Source organism: Melozone crissalis, unplaced genomic scaffold, assembly GCF_028551555.1.
Source record: "Melozone crissalis strain CALT ecotype California unplaced genomic scaffold, PUWL_Pcris_2 ptg000160l_1, whole genome shotgun sequence".
Classification (NCBI taxonomy): Eukaryota; Metazoa; Chordata; class Aves; order Passeriformes; family Passerellidae; genus Melozone; species Melozone crissalis.
The window spans coordinates 405014-422771 of NW_026535931.1; the positions used below are offsets into that span (position 1 = coordinate 405014).

Below are 17758 nucleotides of genomic sequence, written 5' to 3' on the forward strand. Positions count from 1 at the left end.
CAGGGGTACCTGGGGCATCCTATGGGAGGGCACAGCTGGCAGGGACACAGGGGTACCTGGGCATTCCATGGCAGGGCACAGCTGGCAGGGACACAGGGGTACCTGGGCATTCCATGGCAGGGCACAGCTGGCAGGGGCACAGGGGTACCTGGGCATTCCATGGCAGGGCACAGCTGGCAGGGACACAGGGGTACCTGGGCTTCGTGCGGCGCACCGAGCTCACGGCGGCAAGTGGAGGTGGGGCTGGGGCACCTGGTCATGGGCAGGGGCAGCCTGGGCATTCCAAAGCAGGGCACAGCTCACAGAGACACAGGCAGCCTGGGCATTCCGTGGGAGGGCACAGCTGGCAGGGGCACAGGCAGCCTGGGCATTCCGTGGGAGGGCACAGCTGGCAGGGGCACGGGCAGGCTGGGCATTCCATGGCAGGGCACAGCTCACAGGGGTACCTGGGCTTCGTGCGGCGCACCAAGCTCATGGCAGCTAGTGGAGGTGGGGCTGGGGCACCTGGGCATTCCATGGGAGGGCACAGCTCACAGAGACCTGGGTAGCCTGGGCATCCCATGGGAATCTCATGGTTTAACCAAGGATTTCACTGGGCGCAGCTCACAGGGGCATGGGCAGCCTGGGCATTTCCATAGGAGGGCACAGCTGGCAGGGACATGGGCAGCCTGGGCATTCCCATGGGAATCTTGTGTGGATTAACCAGGGGTTACACCTGGGCACAGCTCACAGGACATTCCCATGGGATTCTCGTGTGGTTTAACCAAGGGCTGCACCTGGGTTGATCCAGGCTGGGCATGAGCAGAGAGAGCAGCCCTGGGGAGAAGGGTTTGAGGTGCTGGACGCGCCCCAGGAACCCCCTGAGCCTGGGCTGAGCCCCCAGCCTGGGCAGCAGGGGAGGAGGGTTCTGCCCCTCTGCCCTGCTCAGGTGAGACCCCACCTGCAGAGCTGCCTTCAGGCTGGAGAAGAGAAGCTTTGGGTGATCTAATTGTGGCCTTCCAGTGCCTGGAGGAGCTGCAGGAAAGATGGACACAGGACATCTTGGGGTGCCAGGACAAGGGGCAATGGCTTCAAACTGCCAGAGAGCAGGGTTAGAGGGGATTTGGGGAAGGAATTCCTTCCTGTGAGTGTGGTGATGCCCTGGCACAGGTGCCCAGAGCAGCTGTGGATGCCCCTGGATCCCTGGCAGTGCCCAAGGCCAGGCTGGACAGGGCTTGGAGCAGCTGGGACAGTGGAAGGTGTGGGACTGGATGGGCTTTAAGGTCCTTTCCAATGCAAACCATTCTGGGATTCTTTAGCTTATACAAGAGACAACTTTTATTTACAAAACTCCATTTATTCCCCCTCCTGTCCTGTCTCCCCAGAGCGCCACGATGCCCTGTACGTTGTGGGAGCCCTGGATGAGACCCTGGAGCTGCGGGGGCTGCGCTACCACCCCATCGACATCGAGACCTCAGTGTCCCGGACCCACAGGAGCATTGCTGAATGGTAAAACACTGCTGAGCAGTGCAGCCACCCTAGCCCAGCTGAAATGCAGCAGTTCAGGCAAAGATGCAGGGTTTCAGCTGAAAAAAAATGTAGGGAAATTCAGGGGTTTTTGTGCAGGTCATACACCTGATTTCCCGTCTGCAGATGAGAACATACTCTGTGTTTTCTGACAAGCCTCAGTTCAACACAGAAATGATGATGATGATTTCCTTCTCTGGGGTGTAAAGAGCCATTTCTGAGTCAGTGACTCAGATGCTTTGGGTTCCTGTCTCATACAGGTAGTGCTGAGGTAGGTCTGATTTTTGTCACATCAGGACCAAGTCATGTTGCAGTTAGGTTGGAAATACAGCCCAAAGCAGGAGGTATCCATGTAAGGATAAAGAACTGAAAACTTTGGATCCTTGTGGCAACAACTCAGTTTTGTGTTGTTTTTCCTCTGTCGTTTCAGTGCCGTGTTCACCTGGACGAACCTGCTGGTGGTGGTGGTGGAGCTGTGTGGCTGTGAGCAGGAGGCTCTGGACCTGGTGCCTCTGGTGACCAACGTGGTGCTGGAGGAGCATTACCTGATTGTGGGGGTGGTGGTGGTGGTGGATCCTGGAGTCATCCCCATCAATTCCCGAGGCGAGAAGCAGCGGATGCACCTCCGGGACAGTTTCCTGGCGGATCAGCTGGACCCCATTTACGTGGCCTACAACATGTGATGGGAGCACAGAGTGATCAGGGTGCTTGTGGAGAGTGAAGCTGGTGAAAATTACTAATACTTGATCTAAAGTTTGAGGTTGCTGCCACATTCCCTCCCTCCTGTCCTGGGGGTTTCAGTCCTGGTGGGGTGAAGGAAGTGGGAGAAGCAACAGCAAACGTTTGTAACAGTTTACTGAACCATGAGCTTTAGAGAACTGCAAAGGGGGAAGGAAAGTGTGTGAGCTACGGAATCCCCAAGGCCTTTACAGTAGTGTTACTTTTTCACCCGTTGTACATATTTGTATTTTTATCTAATCCCGGGTTAGGATTCTATAAGGGGTGGGTTTATTTAGTTAAGATAATAAACTATTAAGAAAAGGGTCATCAGAGTTCTGCAGTTCCCTACTCCATGATCTCCTTTGCATCTGGAGCTTGTTCATCCCACGGGATCACACGACTTATTGACAATTGTGCCATGACCAAATCAATAACTTACAGAATCAGAGTTACTTATTCATATAGAGATTTCTGGAATTTAAAAAGAATTTTGCCTATATTTTAAATATGTAAATATTATTATACATAATTCACTTAGATAGAAAATTAACTTGGCTAGCGAGGGCAGCTGAAGGTTGATGTTTTTAAGGACAGGTGACTTTTGTGGTCCTCAGCATCATGGCATTGGCTTAGACACAATGTGAGATGCTCCCACCTTCCCCAGGTTTCTGATTTCATTTGCATCTTTATTCTGGCCAGAAGTGTGCAGAACCCTTTGGTTTTAAGGCACATCTTTCTGCAGGAGGCTGAACTCAGCATGGAACTGGGGAGAAATGGCAGTGCAGGGAAGGCACTGAGGGACAGCCTCTGCCTCAGCCTGTGGCACCAGGTGTGGAAAGGAAAACCATTCACACACAGGTGAATTCCCTGCTTGTGCCATTCCTCTGGGATTCCTCCAGCTCCCTGCAGGCACAGCAGAATTACTGTGAACAGGCTTTAGTGGAAGCTGGGAGCAAACAAAAATGCTTTCCTCAAAAGAATGGGAGAATCCCAGGTTTAAGTTGGACACAATTTTACTGGAGAATCCAGTAATTCTGGCAAACACATTGTTAAATAACATTGTGAAAATTGCTGTCCCAGCCTTCCACATCCTGTGTCAGCTCCAGCGTTAGGGAATGGGAAGAAAGAGAAACCTGAAAGCAGCAGGTACAAGCTCTTCCTGCTGGTGGTTGAGCTTTGACTCAAAATTATCTCTTTTTTTTTTTAATTCTTCATCTTTTAATAGCAATTACACTTCTCTGGGTGCTATTATATGATTTTGGAAGCTTCAGGAGCTGCTACCAGATCCTGCAACAGGGTTTTTTGAGTCAGATGTGGTATACAGTGTAAATAAACTTTTCAAAATGTTCCAGATTACCTCACAAAAAAAGTTTTTAGGCAGTTTTTAAAAGGTTTGTGGTGTGGATTTGGAAGATCCTGTGGCAGTTACTGGAACAGAGTCCAGTGGATCCACGAGCAAACCCAGCTGTGTCCTTGAGAAGCTCCTGCTGCATCCTGGTGGCTCCTCACTGCAAACAGGAGCTTTAAAACTCAGAAGTTTCAAATGATATTTTTGAAAAATACTCGGTGGGGAAATAGGAACTGGAAGTTTTGTGGCAGGTCTGGACTTGAGGTTCTTTGCAAACACTTTGGGTTTCAGGGGCACATTTTGGAACCTTGTCTGTGTTTATCCACTGCAGAATATGCACAAAATCTACAATATATTTAGTTTTAACAAATTGAACACAAAGTGGGGACAGTGGCAGGTCAAAGACTAAAACAGTTGGTCCTGCAGCTTATTTTGGGTGTAAAGTGCATAAAGGGTGTTCTCCCCTTTCAGCCAGAAAATTCCTGTTATTCCATGTTCTTTGTCACCATTTTTGTGTTTCCTGCACAGCCCAGGCCTGCCCAAGCAGCTTCACTCCAGTGTGACCTTTCCAGAAAATCTGGTGGTCTTGAACCTTTTTCTTTACTCAAGGCTTTAGATAAATTGTTTCAACAAACATTTTTTTGTCCTCTGAAGTAGATTTTAAGTCCAATTCCAGGATTGTCTTTCATTTTTATTCGTGATTTTTCACAAATAAAACCACGTGTGTATTAATTCCATCAGATGTGGCAGGTGAAATTCCTGAAATGGCATTTTTGATTGTGACTGGATTGATCTTTTTTTTTTTTCTTTTTTTTTTTTTTCCCCCCTTATTTTTTGGTTTGGATAGGTACTGGTAGCTTCCTATGGTTTGAGGTTTTACCTTGCAAGTTGCCTGTGTGCTCCAGATCTCCCAGCACGTTCCATTTCTGTGTGCTGGAGAACTGCAGGACACTGCCCATGGGACGAGAGAACATTCCAGGGACAAGGAGAAGCTGCTCAGTTTGGATTGCCCGAGTGCTTTGAGAGTTTTCTATCAATCCATTTCCCACAGAGAGCAGGAGGAGGAGGGATGGGGCTGTGGAATCCCCAAAATTCCACCCCCAGCTCTGCTCAGCACTTGCCATGAGCCTTGCACAGATCATTCCACGCCTCCCTCTGTAGCTGGCGATGATATTTCCATATTTTTTGGGAACAAAGCAAGATCTTTCACTCCAGGATTGGCAGGTGGGCAGGGCTGGGTGCTTCTCCCAAAAATCAGCCTCTCCCCCTGGTGTGGCTGCAGCTCTGGGGTTGCACTGGGCACATTATTCCCTTTTCTTGCCCCTCGGGCTCCAACTTAACTGCAGTGAAACTGAAAAACTGGGAATTCTTCCCACTGGACTGAAGTATATTGTGTGTGTCTCACTGTTTCTGAATCTTCTCTGAGCAGATGCTGTGGGAACAGGACAGTTGTGTCCCGTTTTGTTAGAATTTGCACTTCATTTCTGGTTTAAATCAATTCAGCTGTGTCCTACTAACTGTCCTAAAATAAGGTTATAAAAACCAGATCAATTTTAGCCCTAGATGCTTTTTTTTTTTTTTTTTGCTTTTATTTCTGTCAACCTCTTTCTCATTGTCCAATCCAGACTCCGGCATTCTGTAATTATGTATAAAGGTTTTATTTATTTAAAACTAGATTAGTTACATTTTTAAATTTAACACCTGGCTGGACAGTGTCCCATTAACGCATTGATTGTGTTTCCTTTGTCTTGTGTTAATAAATATTGATGCCTGGTTGCTTGTTTAGTCCTTCCAGCGCTGTTTCCATGAAGGAATTTTATTTTTAAGGAAGAAAACGCGGGTTAAAATTGATCCTGGGCAGAGGGAGAACTTGTAAGTATCTTGTATTTTGTATGGAGGAGTGTTGGGTGTGAAGGAGCTGGGCTGGGCTGTTCCTGTACCTGGAGCTTTGGGAATCAGTTTTTGGGGATCAGAGCAGGGAGCGGAGCTGGAGAAGGGGATGGAGAATCCTGAGGGAGCTGGGAAGGGGCTCAGCTGGAGAAAATGGGGATCAGGGGGAATTTCTGCTTCTGCACAAGGAGGGGACAGCCGGGGGATTCGGGATTTATCCCACGGAAGAGGGACAGAGGAGAGGGAATGGGCTCAGGGGGGACTCAGCAGGAATTTCCCCATGGAAAGGGTCAGGAATTGGCACTGCCATGGGTCACCTCATCCCTGGAGGGGTCCCAGGAAGGGCTGGAGGCGCCACTCAGAGCTCTGGGCTGGGGACAAGGTTGGATTCCATGTCTCGGAGGGGTTTTCCAACCTCAGGAATTCCGGGATCCTGTGAAAATCAGATTCCTGTTCTTCGAGGTGCTTGGCTGCAGTTGGTGCTTTACAGGGAACACTGAATTTCCACTGTGCTCCCCAGCGATGCCTGAGGAACTGTCCCATGATGGGGGCCACTGATCGGATCCCAAATCCTTACTGCGATCCTAAAATCGCTGTGGAATATCCCCGAGAGGGACCAAACCTCATCACCTGCCGCTTCCTTAAAACCCCTCAGTGCCAGCGGCCCGGCCGTGAGGAATCGCGGCCACGATCCTGCCACACTCCGAACGGGACGTGCCCGGCCGCACTGCCTTTGCCCACGGTTGGGCGCGGGGGCCTGGAATTTCGGGAATTTTGGGAATTTCGGGATTTCCCCGGGGCGGTCGCGATCCCGCTCGCAGAGCGCGGTTCCCGCCCGCACCGCGCCGTTCTCACCGGCAGGGGCGCTGTTCCCGCGCCGCGCCCGGCAGCGCCGCTCTGCCGCCTCCTCTCTGTGGTGCGCCCGGGCGGGGCCGGCTCCAGGCGGCCGCTCTAGCCCGGCGCCCGCGCGCTCGGCGCCGCTGGGGCTCTATGGCGGGGGCCCTTGGGCGCGCACTCTATGGTCGCGGCCCGCCCCCCCCGCCGGCGCCGCTTCCCTGAGGCGGGACCGGGCCGGGACCGGGGCCGGGACCCGGCGGCGGCTCCGGCGCTCCCCACGCGCGGCCCTGCGGGGCTCTGAGGTAAGCGCGGGCTGGGGAGGCCGCCCCGTCCCCCTCGGCCCGCCCGCCGCTTCTTCTCCCCCCGCGTCCGCCCCCGCGGGCCGTGAGGGGACGGGCACAGGCCGCGGCCTCGGCGCGGCGGCCGCTGCGGAAACCGCGGGGAGTTTCCCCCGCAGCCGGGCCTGAGGCGCTGCCCCGCGGCCTGGGGCTGCTGCCGGGCCCGGGCCCGCTCGCCCCGAGACGGGGAAAGGCTTCTGGGGGGTGACGGGGAGCCCCGGGTCCCGCTCCCGTCAGGGATGGGGAAAGGTGCTCGGGGGTGGCTGCGGCTCCAGCCGGTCCCGGGCAGCGGTGGCTGGGTCCCCGAGCCTGCCCGGGCACAAACTCGGCTTTATCTCTAACTACACCGCCGTTAATGGGCGTCCTTACCTGTTCGCTATGAATTTTGCCCCAGACCCACGTCTGAGCCTTGACTTCAGTGCTCAGTGAGGATCGGGTGGATCCAGGGTGGTACAAATGATAAAAATGATGGTATAAATGATCTCTGGGCTATTTTTCTCTCACCACCATCTGATGCGGATAGAATATTGACATCCTTAGGCTGCAGCGTTTATTCCTGAAGCTCCTGTCAGGGGATGTTCCTGTACAGGCTGGTGCTGGGTGCAGGGGAGTGGGAGAAATCCTATGAGGAAAGTGCTCGTGGAGTTTTAAGGAATAACTTTGTGTGTTTGTGGAATGGAATCTGGAGCAGTGACTGGGCACCTTCACTCGAGACTGCTCACTTGTTCTCTGGCACATCTGGTGGGATGTGCTGCCCTTTGCTCTGTCTTTTACTGATTTCTGGGAGGAAAAAAATTGAGTTTTCTGGGTGAGCAAATTTTCTCCAAGTGTCTTAATGGCAAATTTAGGTAAATAATATTTTCACTGCTGAAAGCAGCTGATTTTGAGAACCCCAAATTCCCCAAGATTACTTAAGCATCATTTAAGAAAACGTTTTGGAATCCCTTTGTACGGTTTGTAAATGTCAGAATTTGACTCCTGTCACTATTTGAGAATAGAATTTTGTGTCCAATATTCTTGATTTCTGATGTTATAAAAAATACAATCAATTGGCTCTTACAATATTTCAGTGATGAAACATCATTCAGACCCTTCCTCTACTCAGTTTGCAAAACAGAACTTGGTTTCTTCCTCTGGTGCTCTCTGCAGCACTTAATTAGGGAATTTCCAGAATTAGGGAATCAGTGGAAGTTGTGGGAATGAGTTTTCTTTTTTAATTGATGCTCCTTGAGCGCGTCAGGTGTTTCTGGTGGGTTTGTGTGGTGGTTTAACGCACTCTGAGGTACTTGGAGGTGTCTGTGAAGTTTGAGAAATGAAATGTGTCCCGATGGACTGTGACATTCCTGTTTGTGTCTCAAAGGAAGATGGTTTTGAGGCTCAGGTTTGAAGTAGGATGAGTTTTCTTGGCTGGAGGGAGATGATGCCCAGAATTTTAGGAGTTCCTTATAGCAAATTTCATGAGCTGCTGTTGCAAAATCCTTTCAGTTCAATGACTTTTGAGGTGGAGCTGCATGGAGACTTTGGGTTTACTATGAAAATCATCACCCTTACCTGTCTGGTTGTAAAAAAGTGGTGTTTATACAGATTGGGACAAAAATCATTCTCTGGGTGATAAAGTGATAAAGCCTCGGTGTTGCTTCTCTTCCTTCTTTACCTGCTTTCAGCTAAATAAATTCAATTCAGCTGTCAGAGCAGGTTTATCCAGGGGGTGACTGTGCTCAGGTTTTCTCCTTTTTGGTGATTCTTCTGCAGGTTGAGGTTTTTCTCCCATTCCAGGGGGAAATTCCTGGTTTTCCAGCTAATTGAAGTTAAAGGCAGGGAAGTCTTGTGTGACACTCTCATCCCCAGAGGCTGTGAGGTGCAGGATGAATTTCCATCTTGTTGCAATCCTTGCTAAATCTTTTTATTGGCTGATGTTGAATGGATAATTGAATATTCCAGAGCAAGCAGAGATGAACTAAACTCAAAACTCATCTTTCTAATGGGAAATACTTTATCTTTTATTCCTGTAAGCAGAACTTCACAGCAGTGAGAGAAAGGTCAGCAAAACCCTCTGTGCTTTCCCTTTGGGGTGGTTTTATTGGTTTTGCTGTTTCTTGCAGCCTGTTTTGAGTCTTTCATGGGACAGTAAGATAGAGAAACTAATAGCAGAGAGCAGGGAGGGCAGGCTGTGGTTTGGTGCTACAGAAATGAACAGAGGTTTCTGTAGCACTGGAAATTTATTGTCATTTTTGCTGCTGCCTGGATTTCGGTTTGAGGGGCCTTTGTTACCTGAGACACTTTGCAGGGTGCAAAATTTTCCTTTATAAAATCTAAAACTGTGTTTGAGGGACAGACAAAGTTGTGTCCACTGAAGGTTCATCATTAATTCTGCTGATAATCTTGAAGTTGATGTTTGCAGCCACGAGGGAGCTGCATCATTGGCTGGGGAAGGTTTGGGCTAAAGGACACAGAAACGTGGGTTTGTTTTGGCTGGAAGGGACCTTAAGGAACATCTCCCTGCCATAGCAGGGTCACCTTCCACCATCCCAGCTTCCCCCAAGCCCGTCCAGCCTGGCCTTGGGCACTGCCAGGGATCCAGGGCAGCCTCAGCTTCTCTGGGCACCTGTGCCAGGCCATGCCCACCCTCACAGGGAGGAATCCTGCCCAGTGTCCCACCCTGCCCTGCCATCTGTCAGTGGGAGCCATTCCCCATGTCCTGGCACTCCAAGATGTCCTGTGTCCATCTTTCCTGCAGCTCCTTCAGCTACTGGAGAGGCACAACTCGGTTACCCTGAACCTTCTCTGCTCCAGGCTGAACAATCCCGGTTCTCACAGCAGAGCTGCCCCACCAATCAATCAATCAATCAATCAATCACAGTCTCCTGTATCAGCCACCATCAGTTTTCTCCCTGCAAAGCTGCTTTGGTGACTTTTTGGGGGCCCTGCAGCAGCACCCTCAGACAGGGAGGGTGCAGGAGCAGGACCCTGCTCTGGGTTGACTCCTCGTTGGGCTGCGTGCTGTGGTTGGGCTCAGCAGGGAAAAATCAGTGACTCACATTTCCACGGAAAGCAATGTAATTTCCAGTCTCATAGCAACTGTCCTTTCAACACTTTCAAACCTTCTGTGACAAAATGTTTAACACTCACCCATCAGCTCCTAATGCTCCAGGCTGGTCCGCCCACCAGCCCAGCTGAAACCTGCATTTGTGCATCCCTGAATCCCCCAGAACCCGAGGGGGGATGCTGGCAAGACGTTGAACAGTTAAATATAAAATCTTAGACATGAGACAAGTGTTGCTGACTGCATTACATCAAGACAGAGTGACTCTTAAAATTCAAAACTGTGTTCTCTTCACTTTGATTTCAGTCCCTGGTTTGTGTTTATACACCTTCAGATAGTTTAAAATAGGTTTGGCTGGTGGCTTGGCTAAAATATTTTTGGAAATTATCTTACTTAGAGAAAGATATTCTTTAGTATAAAGAATCTTGGTTTTCTTCCTGGATCATCCTTCAAAGGGAAAGAGAGCAGGGTTAGATGGGATATTAGGAATTGGATATTATAAAATAAATGGCAACATTGGAGGGCAGAGAGCTCCTCCAGCACATCCCAGTGAGACCAGAACCATGGGGCACTGAGGAACTGGGCACCTGTGTGCTGTCCACACTCATTACTAACTGGATTTCACTGGTTTTCTCGTAGCTGATGATGGAAGAGGTGCACAAGGGCAGCAGCAGCAGCTCTGTTACGTCCCAGCCCTCAGCTGTACAAGGTACAACCCTCCAGGCAGCTCAGCTCTCTCATATTGCTCAACAGGTAAAGCCTGGGCTGGATCTCAGCAAACGTTTCAGGCAGTTCAGAGCCAGTTTTGTGTGCTACAAACTATAGAGCCATTCTTGGAAGCAATCAGAGAGGAAAAAGCAGAAAGAGGATAAGAAAAATGTGTTTCCTTGATGGTGGATGACATAAAATTAATTGTAAAATGTTTAAGGTTATTTTTTTGTGTTTGTACAATGCAGAAGTGCAGCCCAGATTTGGGCTTAGTCCTCCAGAGGAGCTGCTCAGGAATAAAATTAGGGCCTGGTTTCATTTTTTCCTTAGAAAAAGCATTTCCAGCTCCTTTTGTAGTAGCAGCAATCCTGGGTGCTCAGCACCATGGAAACCCTTGGATTTTAGCCCAACATGAACATATTTAATCTAATAAACCACATGAACTTGCAAATTGAGATTTTTCCTCCAAGGTAACATCCATGTCAGAACTTTAACCTGAATCCCTTAGAACTGCTGAAGGAGTGAATCCTTCCAGGAGGGTTTTCCTGGGAAAAAGCAATGTTTAGCAGCTCATCCACTGTTTATCCTGTGGAGGCAATTGGGATTTTGATGCAAAATTTAGATAAAGGAAAGGAGAGAACATCAGTTGATGTCCTGGGGTTTGTTTCCAGGCTGGTTTCCTGATCTGTTTTTATCTAAAGTTCTGATTGTCCCTTAATATTGTGAGTTATGATACAAAAGTAGCATTAATTGGAAATTGAGCTGTGTGTATTTTAATGATACCTTCGTCTTATGTATTTCAGATTAATAAAAGTACTGAAGGAATTTAATTACAGAAATGGTTATTTACTTAGAATATTCATGTATAACTTGAATTGGTTTTGGTTTGAGAACAGATGGAAATGTGAACAATATAAATTGAATTAAAGTGTAAAGACTCGTGGGGGTTCAACATCAAAACTACAAACCCTCTAGGAAGCTGAAGCACTTTCATGTTTTTAATATGTTATGTAATATCACATATTTGATTATGTGACATAATGCCACATTTGATTTTTCTCCAACCAGAGGAAATAACGAACTGTTTCAGCCTTTTTCATATGCAAATAATGTCTTCAAAATGTGCATCTTTAAAGGTACTTCTGTGACTTGATTAGAATGAAAATAAGCTGCTAATGGTTTTCCTACACGTGTTGCACTTCCCGAGTCCTGTGGCACCAAGGTTTTACCGATGGTTTTTGGTCTGTTGTAGATGTCTCTCCGAGGTTCTGCTCCCCTCACAGTGGTTCAGCTTCCTGGAGAGCAAGTCCAGGTGCAGGGAGTCATTCAGACAGCTCAGTCCTCCTCGGTGATCCACTCCCCTCAGGTGCAAACCGTGCAGGTAACTCCACCACGGCTTTAAATACCCACATCTGCAGTTCTGTGGGTGAGAAGATGGGGAAAGATGTGGAGAGGCTTCTCTGACCCAGCTGTGCCCTGCTGTAAGAGAGAGACAGTGAGCAATCCAAGGGCAGCCCTGTGGGATCCCTCATTTGGGCTTGAAATTCTTCCTCGTGGGTTTTTTGACTCCACACCTGTGGAGTCAGAATGAAACCATTTCATGTCACCTCCCTTTACACAAAAATCCAATGCACAGCTCTGTAGTTGTGCCCTGGCAGTCAGGTGGGGTCTGACACCCAAAGGAGGGCAGTGGGGAATAATAGAATAATTCAGTGGTGGATTAAAATGAGTGTTTGGGAAGGTGGAGCTGTGTGAAGGGGAATGAGCTGCTGGGTTCTCTCTCGTGCTGTAACTCCCTGTCAGTGGTACCCAAGTCTCTGCTTGTGTCTCTTACTCACTTGCCATGTGGTTTTTGTAAGAATCCCTTCCAGAAGGTGCCCAGGGAGTTCAGTGGGTCTGTCCCTGCTCCTCTCAGTCCCTGCTGCTGAGCCCCTGGGGACCTGGAGTTCCACTGGGAAACCACTGCCCTAGGGAGGAGCTGCCCTAAAAGCCAGGAATTTGTCCCTGATCCTTGTCCCACACTCCTCACACCACACGAAATTGATAAGCCATGAGAAGCAGAGCTGGCAGGGACTGTCAGCTGTCACTGCTGTAAGATCAGAGCAGGGACAGGAGAACATGTGTCACTGCTGGAAGCACTCAGGCATCTGCACTGGCTGCTTGTTGGTGCTCATGTCTCTGTTAAATCTCTCTCCTTTTCCCTCCCCCTGGTTGCACAGTCTCCACTGACTGGATTCATTCCTTTTCTGTAATTTATGGACTTCGTGGCCTTGGTGGAGGGAAAAACAAAGTACAACATGAGCAGGTTTTTTTCCCTGCTGGTCATAGGCTGCTCTGTCTCTGCAGTTCAGTGAGAGGCTTTTCCCAGAGCTCTGTGCATTCCTCTGCACTCTGTTGCTGGCACACGGATAAGAGCAAATAAATATTTTGTTCACTTATAAGGAGCATCAGAGACAAAATTACACTTTGAACTGGATGAGCACACAGTGGAATAACGAAAATTGTAGATAGTACTTTGCATATTTACTCCCTGATATGCTGCTGCCTTAAATATTGTTTTCACTGGATTTCACATTCTCACCAACAAACCCCACTGCTCCTTTCCTACAGAAAAGATTCCAGGTGCTCTCTGTGTTTGTCCTGTACATCAGTGTGCTCCTGTTCCCTTTCTCCCCAGGTATCTTCCTTGTCTGAGAGTGAGGATTCTCAGGACTCCTCAGACAGCATTGGCTCCTCACAGAAGGCTCGAGGCATCTTGGCTCGTCGTCCATCCTATCGGTACAGCTGATACATTTAGTGGTTTTATTTGAAACCAAAACAACAGCCCCTTCCCATGGTTTGCAGTATTCTGCTGCCCTCCAGGTCGTTTCCTTTCCCTTGAAACACTCAGTGAATCTGTTCATGCACTGAACTTTCTGAGCCATCATTGCTGTGAGGAAACTTTGACTCCACTAACTGGAGGTTGGCCTCAGCAGGGTTTTGTAAAGGGCAAAATGTTCACCAGCTGTGATTTTACTCAGTTGTATCATTTGACTGAAGTGAGGAGTGCAGTCAAATGTCAGACTCCTTTTTTCACAGAAAAATTTTGAAAGATCTTTCTTCTGAAGACACACGGGATAGAAAAGGAGATGAGGAAAGTCCTGGGGTCTCCACTGTGGCCTCCATGTCCGTTCCCACGCCCATCTACCAGACAAGCACTGGACAGTACAGTAGGTTACCCAAATATCCTCACAGTTTTTCTTCTACTTGCCTCAAAATGCAGATTTCATTAGATATTTGAGTAAGATGAAGGACAGAAGTTGGTTATTATCTAGTAGTCAATAAAGTTTGTATATAGAAGTAACTGGTGTCTACAGACTTCAGACAAACTCAGTGCTCTGTAATTTTAAGTTTTGCACATTAAGACATTTAAGGGTGTTGGTTTGGAGCACACAGCAGAGTTCTTTGCTGGATTTAACCCAATATATCAGTAAAGACACAGAGATAGAGAGATGGATGGATGGATGGATGGATGGATGGATGGATGGATGGATGGATGGATGTACATTATAGGCCATACTAAAAGGCTTCTGTGGTATCAGAGAGGTACGAAAAAATTAGGATTTGTTCTTTTGATGTTCCCACTTGGTGTTTATGGTGCTTCACACTGTTCCTCTCCATCCTGTGAGTGGGTGAGGCCCTGGCACAGGGTGCCCAGAGAAGCTGTGGTGCCCCTGCATCCCTGGCAGTGCCCAGGGCCAGGCTGGACAGGGCTTGGAGCAGCCTGGGATAGTAGGAGGTGGCAGGAGTGGCACTGGATGGGCTGTAAGGTCCCTCTAACCCAACCCATTGTAGGATGCTGTGATTTGCCTGTATTTTCTGCTGTACATCCTCTGTCCCTGTGCCTTCCCTTGCAGTTGCCATCGCAGCCAACGGGCTGCAGCTGGCGGGGCCGGGGGCAGACGGGGTGCAGGGGCTGCAGACACTGACCATGGCCAACGCCGGCGCCTCCCAGCCCGGCACCACCATCCTGCAGTACGCCCAGACCTCGGATGGGCAGCAGATCCTGGTGCCCAGCAACCAGGTGGTGGTGCAGAGTGAGTATTATCCCCTGGGGACACGGTGACACCCCTGGCACCGTCAGTGCCACCTGCTCACGCTGCCCCCTTTGTGTCCCCTAGCTGCCTCCGGGGACATGCAGACGTACCAGATCCGCACCACGCCCACCACCTCCTCCCTGCCCCAGACCGTGGTGATGACGTCCCCTGTCACTCTGACATCCCAGAGCAGCAAGACAGATGACCCACAGCTGAAACGAGAGATCAGGCTGATGAAGAACAGGTATGTGAGGGCACCTCAGCTGCTTGGGTGGTGGGTTTAATCATGTGCAATCACTGGGGTTGGAAAAGACTTCCAGGATCATAAAGTCCAACCTGGGACAGATCTCCACCAGAGCACTGAGTGCCACATCCAGGGATGGGGACTCCACACCTCCTTGCCAATGCCTGACCATCCTTTCCGTGAAGAAATTCCTCCTAATGTCCAACCTGAACCTCCCCTGGCACAGCTTGAGGCTGTTTCCTCTTGTCCTGTCCCTGTTCCTTGGGAACAGAGCCTGATCCCCCTGCCCCTGCTGCCCCTCGTGTCAGGGAGTTGTGGAGGAGGGAGGAGGTTCCCACTGAGCCTCCTTCTCTGCAGGCTGAGCCCCTTTCCCAGTTCCTCAGGAGCTCTCCAGACCCTTCCCCAGCTCCATTCCCAGCTCTGGGTGTGCTCCAGCCCATCCATATTTCTCTTGCAGTAAGGGTCCAGAACTGGGGGGCAATCCCTGCCCTGGTGCTGTGCCACACCATGGCTGGTACAGCCCAGGTGCCCTTGGCCTCCTTCCCCACCTGGGCACACCTGGGATTGTGGCACATTCTGACCCAAACATGGGAATTTGTGACCCAGACGTGCTCACAGCGTGGAGAAGCCAGAACTGGGTTTCCCCTGCAGATTGGCTCCATGTGTGTTACCAGATCCTGCTGAATTTCCTGCTCTCCTCAGGCAGTTTTGGCTCAGTTTTGTTCCTCACTGCAGTTCCAGCTCTCTGGTGTTGGTCAGTATTGTGACATTCAGAAAACAGATCTCACACCTAAAATCAAGAACTCTGCTTCTCTGTTGCAGAGAGGCTGCCCGGGAGTGCCGTAGGAAGAAGAAGGAGTATGTGAAATGTTTGGAAAATCGAGTGGCAGTCCTGGAAAATCAGAACAAAACTCTAATCGAAGAGCTAAAAACTTTGAAAGATCTTTACTGTCATAAAAGTGTGTAAGAAGAGAAGGTAAAAACATTTGGGGACTGGTGAAATATCAGAGGAGAATTTTTTTTTTTTTATACTGAATTTTTTAAACTAGATGAAAGGTCAAAAATGAAACTTTTCTACCTAGATTTCACAGCTCAAAGACTCTATAGATTTTCTTTATAACATGTTGGTGACAAAGTACAAAGAGGAAACAAGAAAACCTCACCAAAATTCCTGCTGGCACAACTGGAAACTGCTCAATTCAAGATTGCAGCTACAGCGGAAGGACAGTCACGTGTGGCGAGGCAGGTGATGAGAGTTTCTTTGAAAATTCCTGTGAATGCCTCGAATTAGGGAGGCAAAATTTGGTTACAAAGAAAAAACATGGATGAAACAGAATCCTTGCCATAGCTGACATTATTAGTAACGTTTATAACCAGTGTATGTTTTGATTTCTTACTCTTTTTCAAGCCTTTTTCCTTCAGTTATTTGTCTGTAAATATTTTTATTTTAACCTGTAAGTTGGTCTTTACAGGTGCAGATGATAAAAAAGCTGATACTTTGCTCGAGGTATAAATTATGTTTTTACTCTTTCTCAGATGACAATTTAAAAAGTTGGGATGATTTTTTTTTTCCATGTTTGCCGTGTTTATCAGATTGGGGAAGGATCTGCAGAAGGCAGCAAGAGGCCTGGTCCTGGAAATGTCTGAGGCACAGAAAATTGTGTTGGTTTTCTTAGAGAATTCAGCACATCAGTGATTTTAAAGCACAGTGTGAGGGACGAGGACTGGTGACAAAAGTGCTGAAGAATTTCTGAGATTAAACTTCTCAAAGTTGTTAATTTCACAAGAGTTTGTTCTTAGTTCTGGGCATGAGAAACATTGATCATTGAAAATTAAATTGTGTGCTGATCATATCTACAATTAAACACTCAGTGCTTGTCCTGGCTGGGGATTCTCCTGGGCTTTGGAACATGAAACCAAATAGAAGAAAAATGATGTAGTAAAAAATGAAAGATCTATACCAAAGGGTTATGAGGTTCTAATCTCTGGTTTATTGCTGGAAATAGTGCAAAATTACAATTTCCAGCCTAATTTTGTAAGGTAGGAGCTATTTTGCAAAGTAATGGTATCTTTGTAAGCAAATACTATATTGCAAACAGGGAGATGGTTGGTATATTTTGTAGCTAAATTGTGATCTTTACAAAACCTGAAATTGAGTTTCTATACGTATTTTGACAGTTTATATCTTTCATTTTAGTAACCAAATGAAATATTTTGTGAACCAGATTTTCAAGGATATATTTTTATGGATAGTACAAAGTCAAATGAGATCCTCTTTGGTGTAGGAGATACTTGAATTAATTTTGTATGTCTGTAGGCAACTTGCAGAAAAAAACGGATCCTAAAGAGTATTGGGGGGGGGGGAAGGAAGAAAAAAAAAAAAAGAAATTAGGGCTTTTCACTCCCCAGAGTTGACAATATCTGCACATTAGATCTCATTGTGTCAGAGAGTCCAGTTTGTACAATTTAAATTTGTTTCGGGTGAAAATCAAAAGTTTGACATGATCAGGACTCCTTTACCTGGGGAATCTCTGTTCTTGGAGACCCCGGAGCTGTCTGGCTGTGGGCCTGGTGGGCAGGACCTGGCACTGGTGGGGACACGGTCCTGGCAAGGTTTGGGCAGGTGCTGGAGGTGACTGCAGTGCCTCTGGATGAGTGATCAACCATTTCCATAGCTGGGATTGAATCCTGCTTCCAGTTCTGTCAGTGGGAATTACACCATGGCCTGTGCTGCTGTTGGAGCTCCGTGTGTGTCGTGCTGGCTCAGATCTGGGTGGAATTCCAAGCTGTGCTCCCTCCCTGGGTGTGTAATGCTCATCCCATGCTCAGGCAGGATTTTTGATTTTGCTCCTTTGGGAATGAATGGACTTGTAGCAAGCAGAGCTCTTTGCCATGAGGAATCTGCATTCCACAGTCTCTGGTTAGTGGGCTAGAAAAGGTTATTTTTGTTTTCCCCCTGAAGTTCCTGAGTCTCTGATTGTTGTGGGCACGAGCCCCAGTGCATTTCCTTTAGGCCAGGCTGGAGTGTGACTCCTGGTTGCCATCGTG

The 17758-nt window shown here is 48.4% G+C and overlaps 2 protein-coding genes across 4 annotated transcripts in view; both read left to right on the forward strand.

Annotated features, from left to right (window-relative positions):
* The window catches only part of DIP2B (disco interacting protein 2 homolog B), a 63825-nt gene extending 58478 nt beyond the window's left edge, over positions 1 to 5347 (forward strand). For all 3 annotated transcript variants that reach the window (XM_054293535.1, XM_054293536.1, XM_054293537.1), the window contains 2 exons: positions 1365 to 1488; positions 1937 to 5347. In XM_054293535.1, the coding sequence (XP_054149510.1) occupies positions 1365 to 1488; positions 1937 to 2189 (377 nt within the window). In that variant the 3' untranslated portion in view covers positions 2190 to 5347. The remainder of the gene's footprint in view (positions 1 to 1364; positions 1489 to 1936) is intronic.
* Positions 5348 to 6515: 1168 nt separating this feature from the next.
* On the forward strand, positions 6516 to 17073 carry ATF1 (activating transcription factor 1). Its single transcript, XM_054293538.1, has 8 exons — positions 6516 to 6603; positions 10322 to 10435; positions 11643 to 11771; positions 13068 to 13168; positions 13469 to 13599; positions 14287 to 14466; positions 14551 to 14710; positions 15533 to 17073. The coding sequence occupies exons 2-8, from the start codon at positions 10325 to 10327 to the stop codon at positions 15675 to 15677; spliced, it is 957 nt and encodes a 318-aa protein (XP_054149513.1). The 5' UTR covers positions 6516 to 6603; positions 10322 to 10324; the 3' UTR covers positions 15678 to 17073.
* Positions 17074 to 17758: the final 685 nt, after the last annotated feature.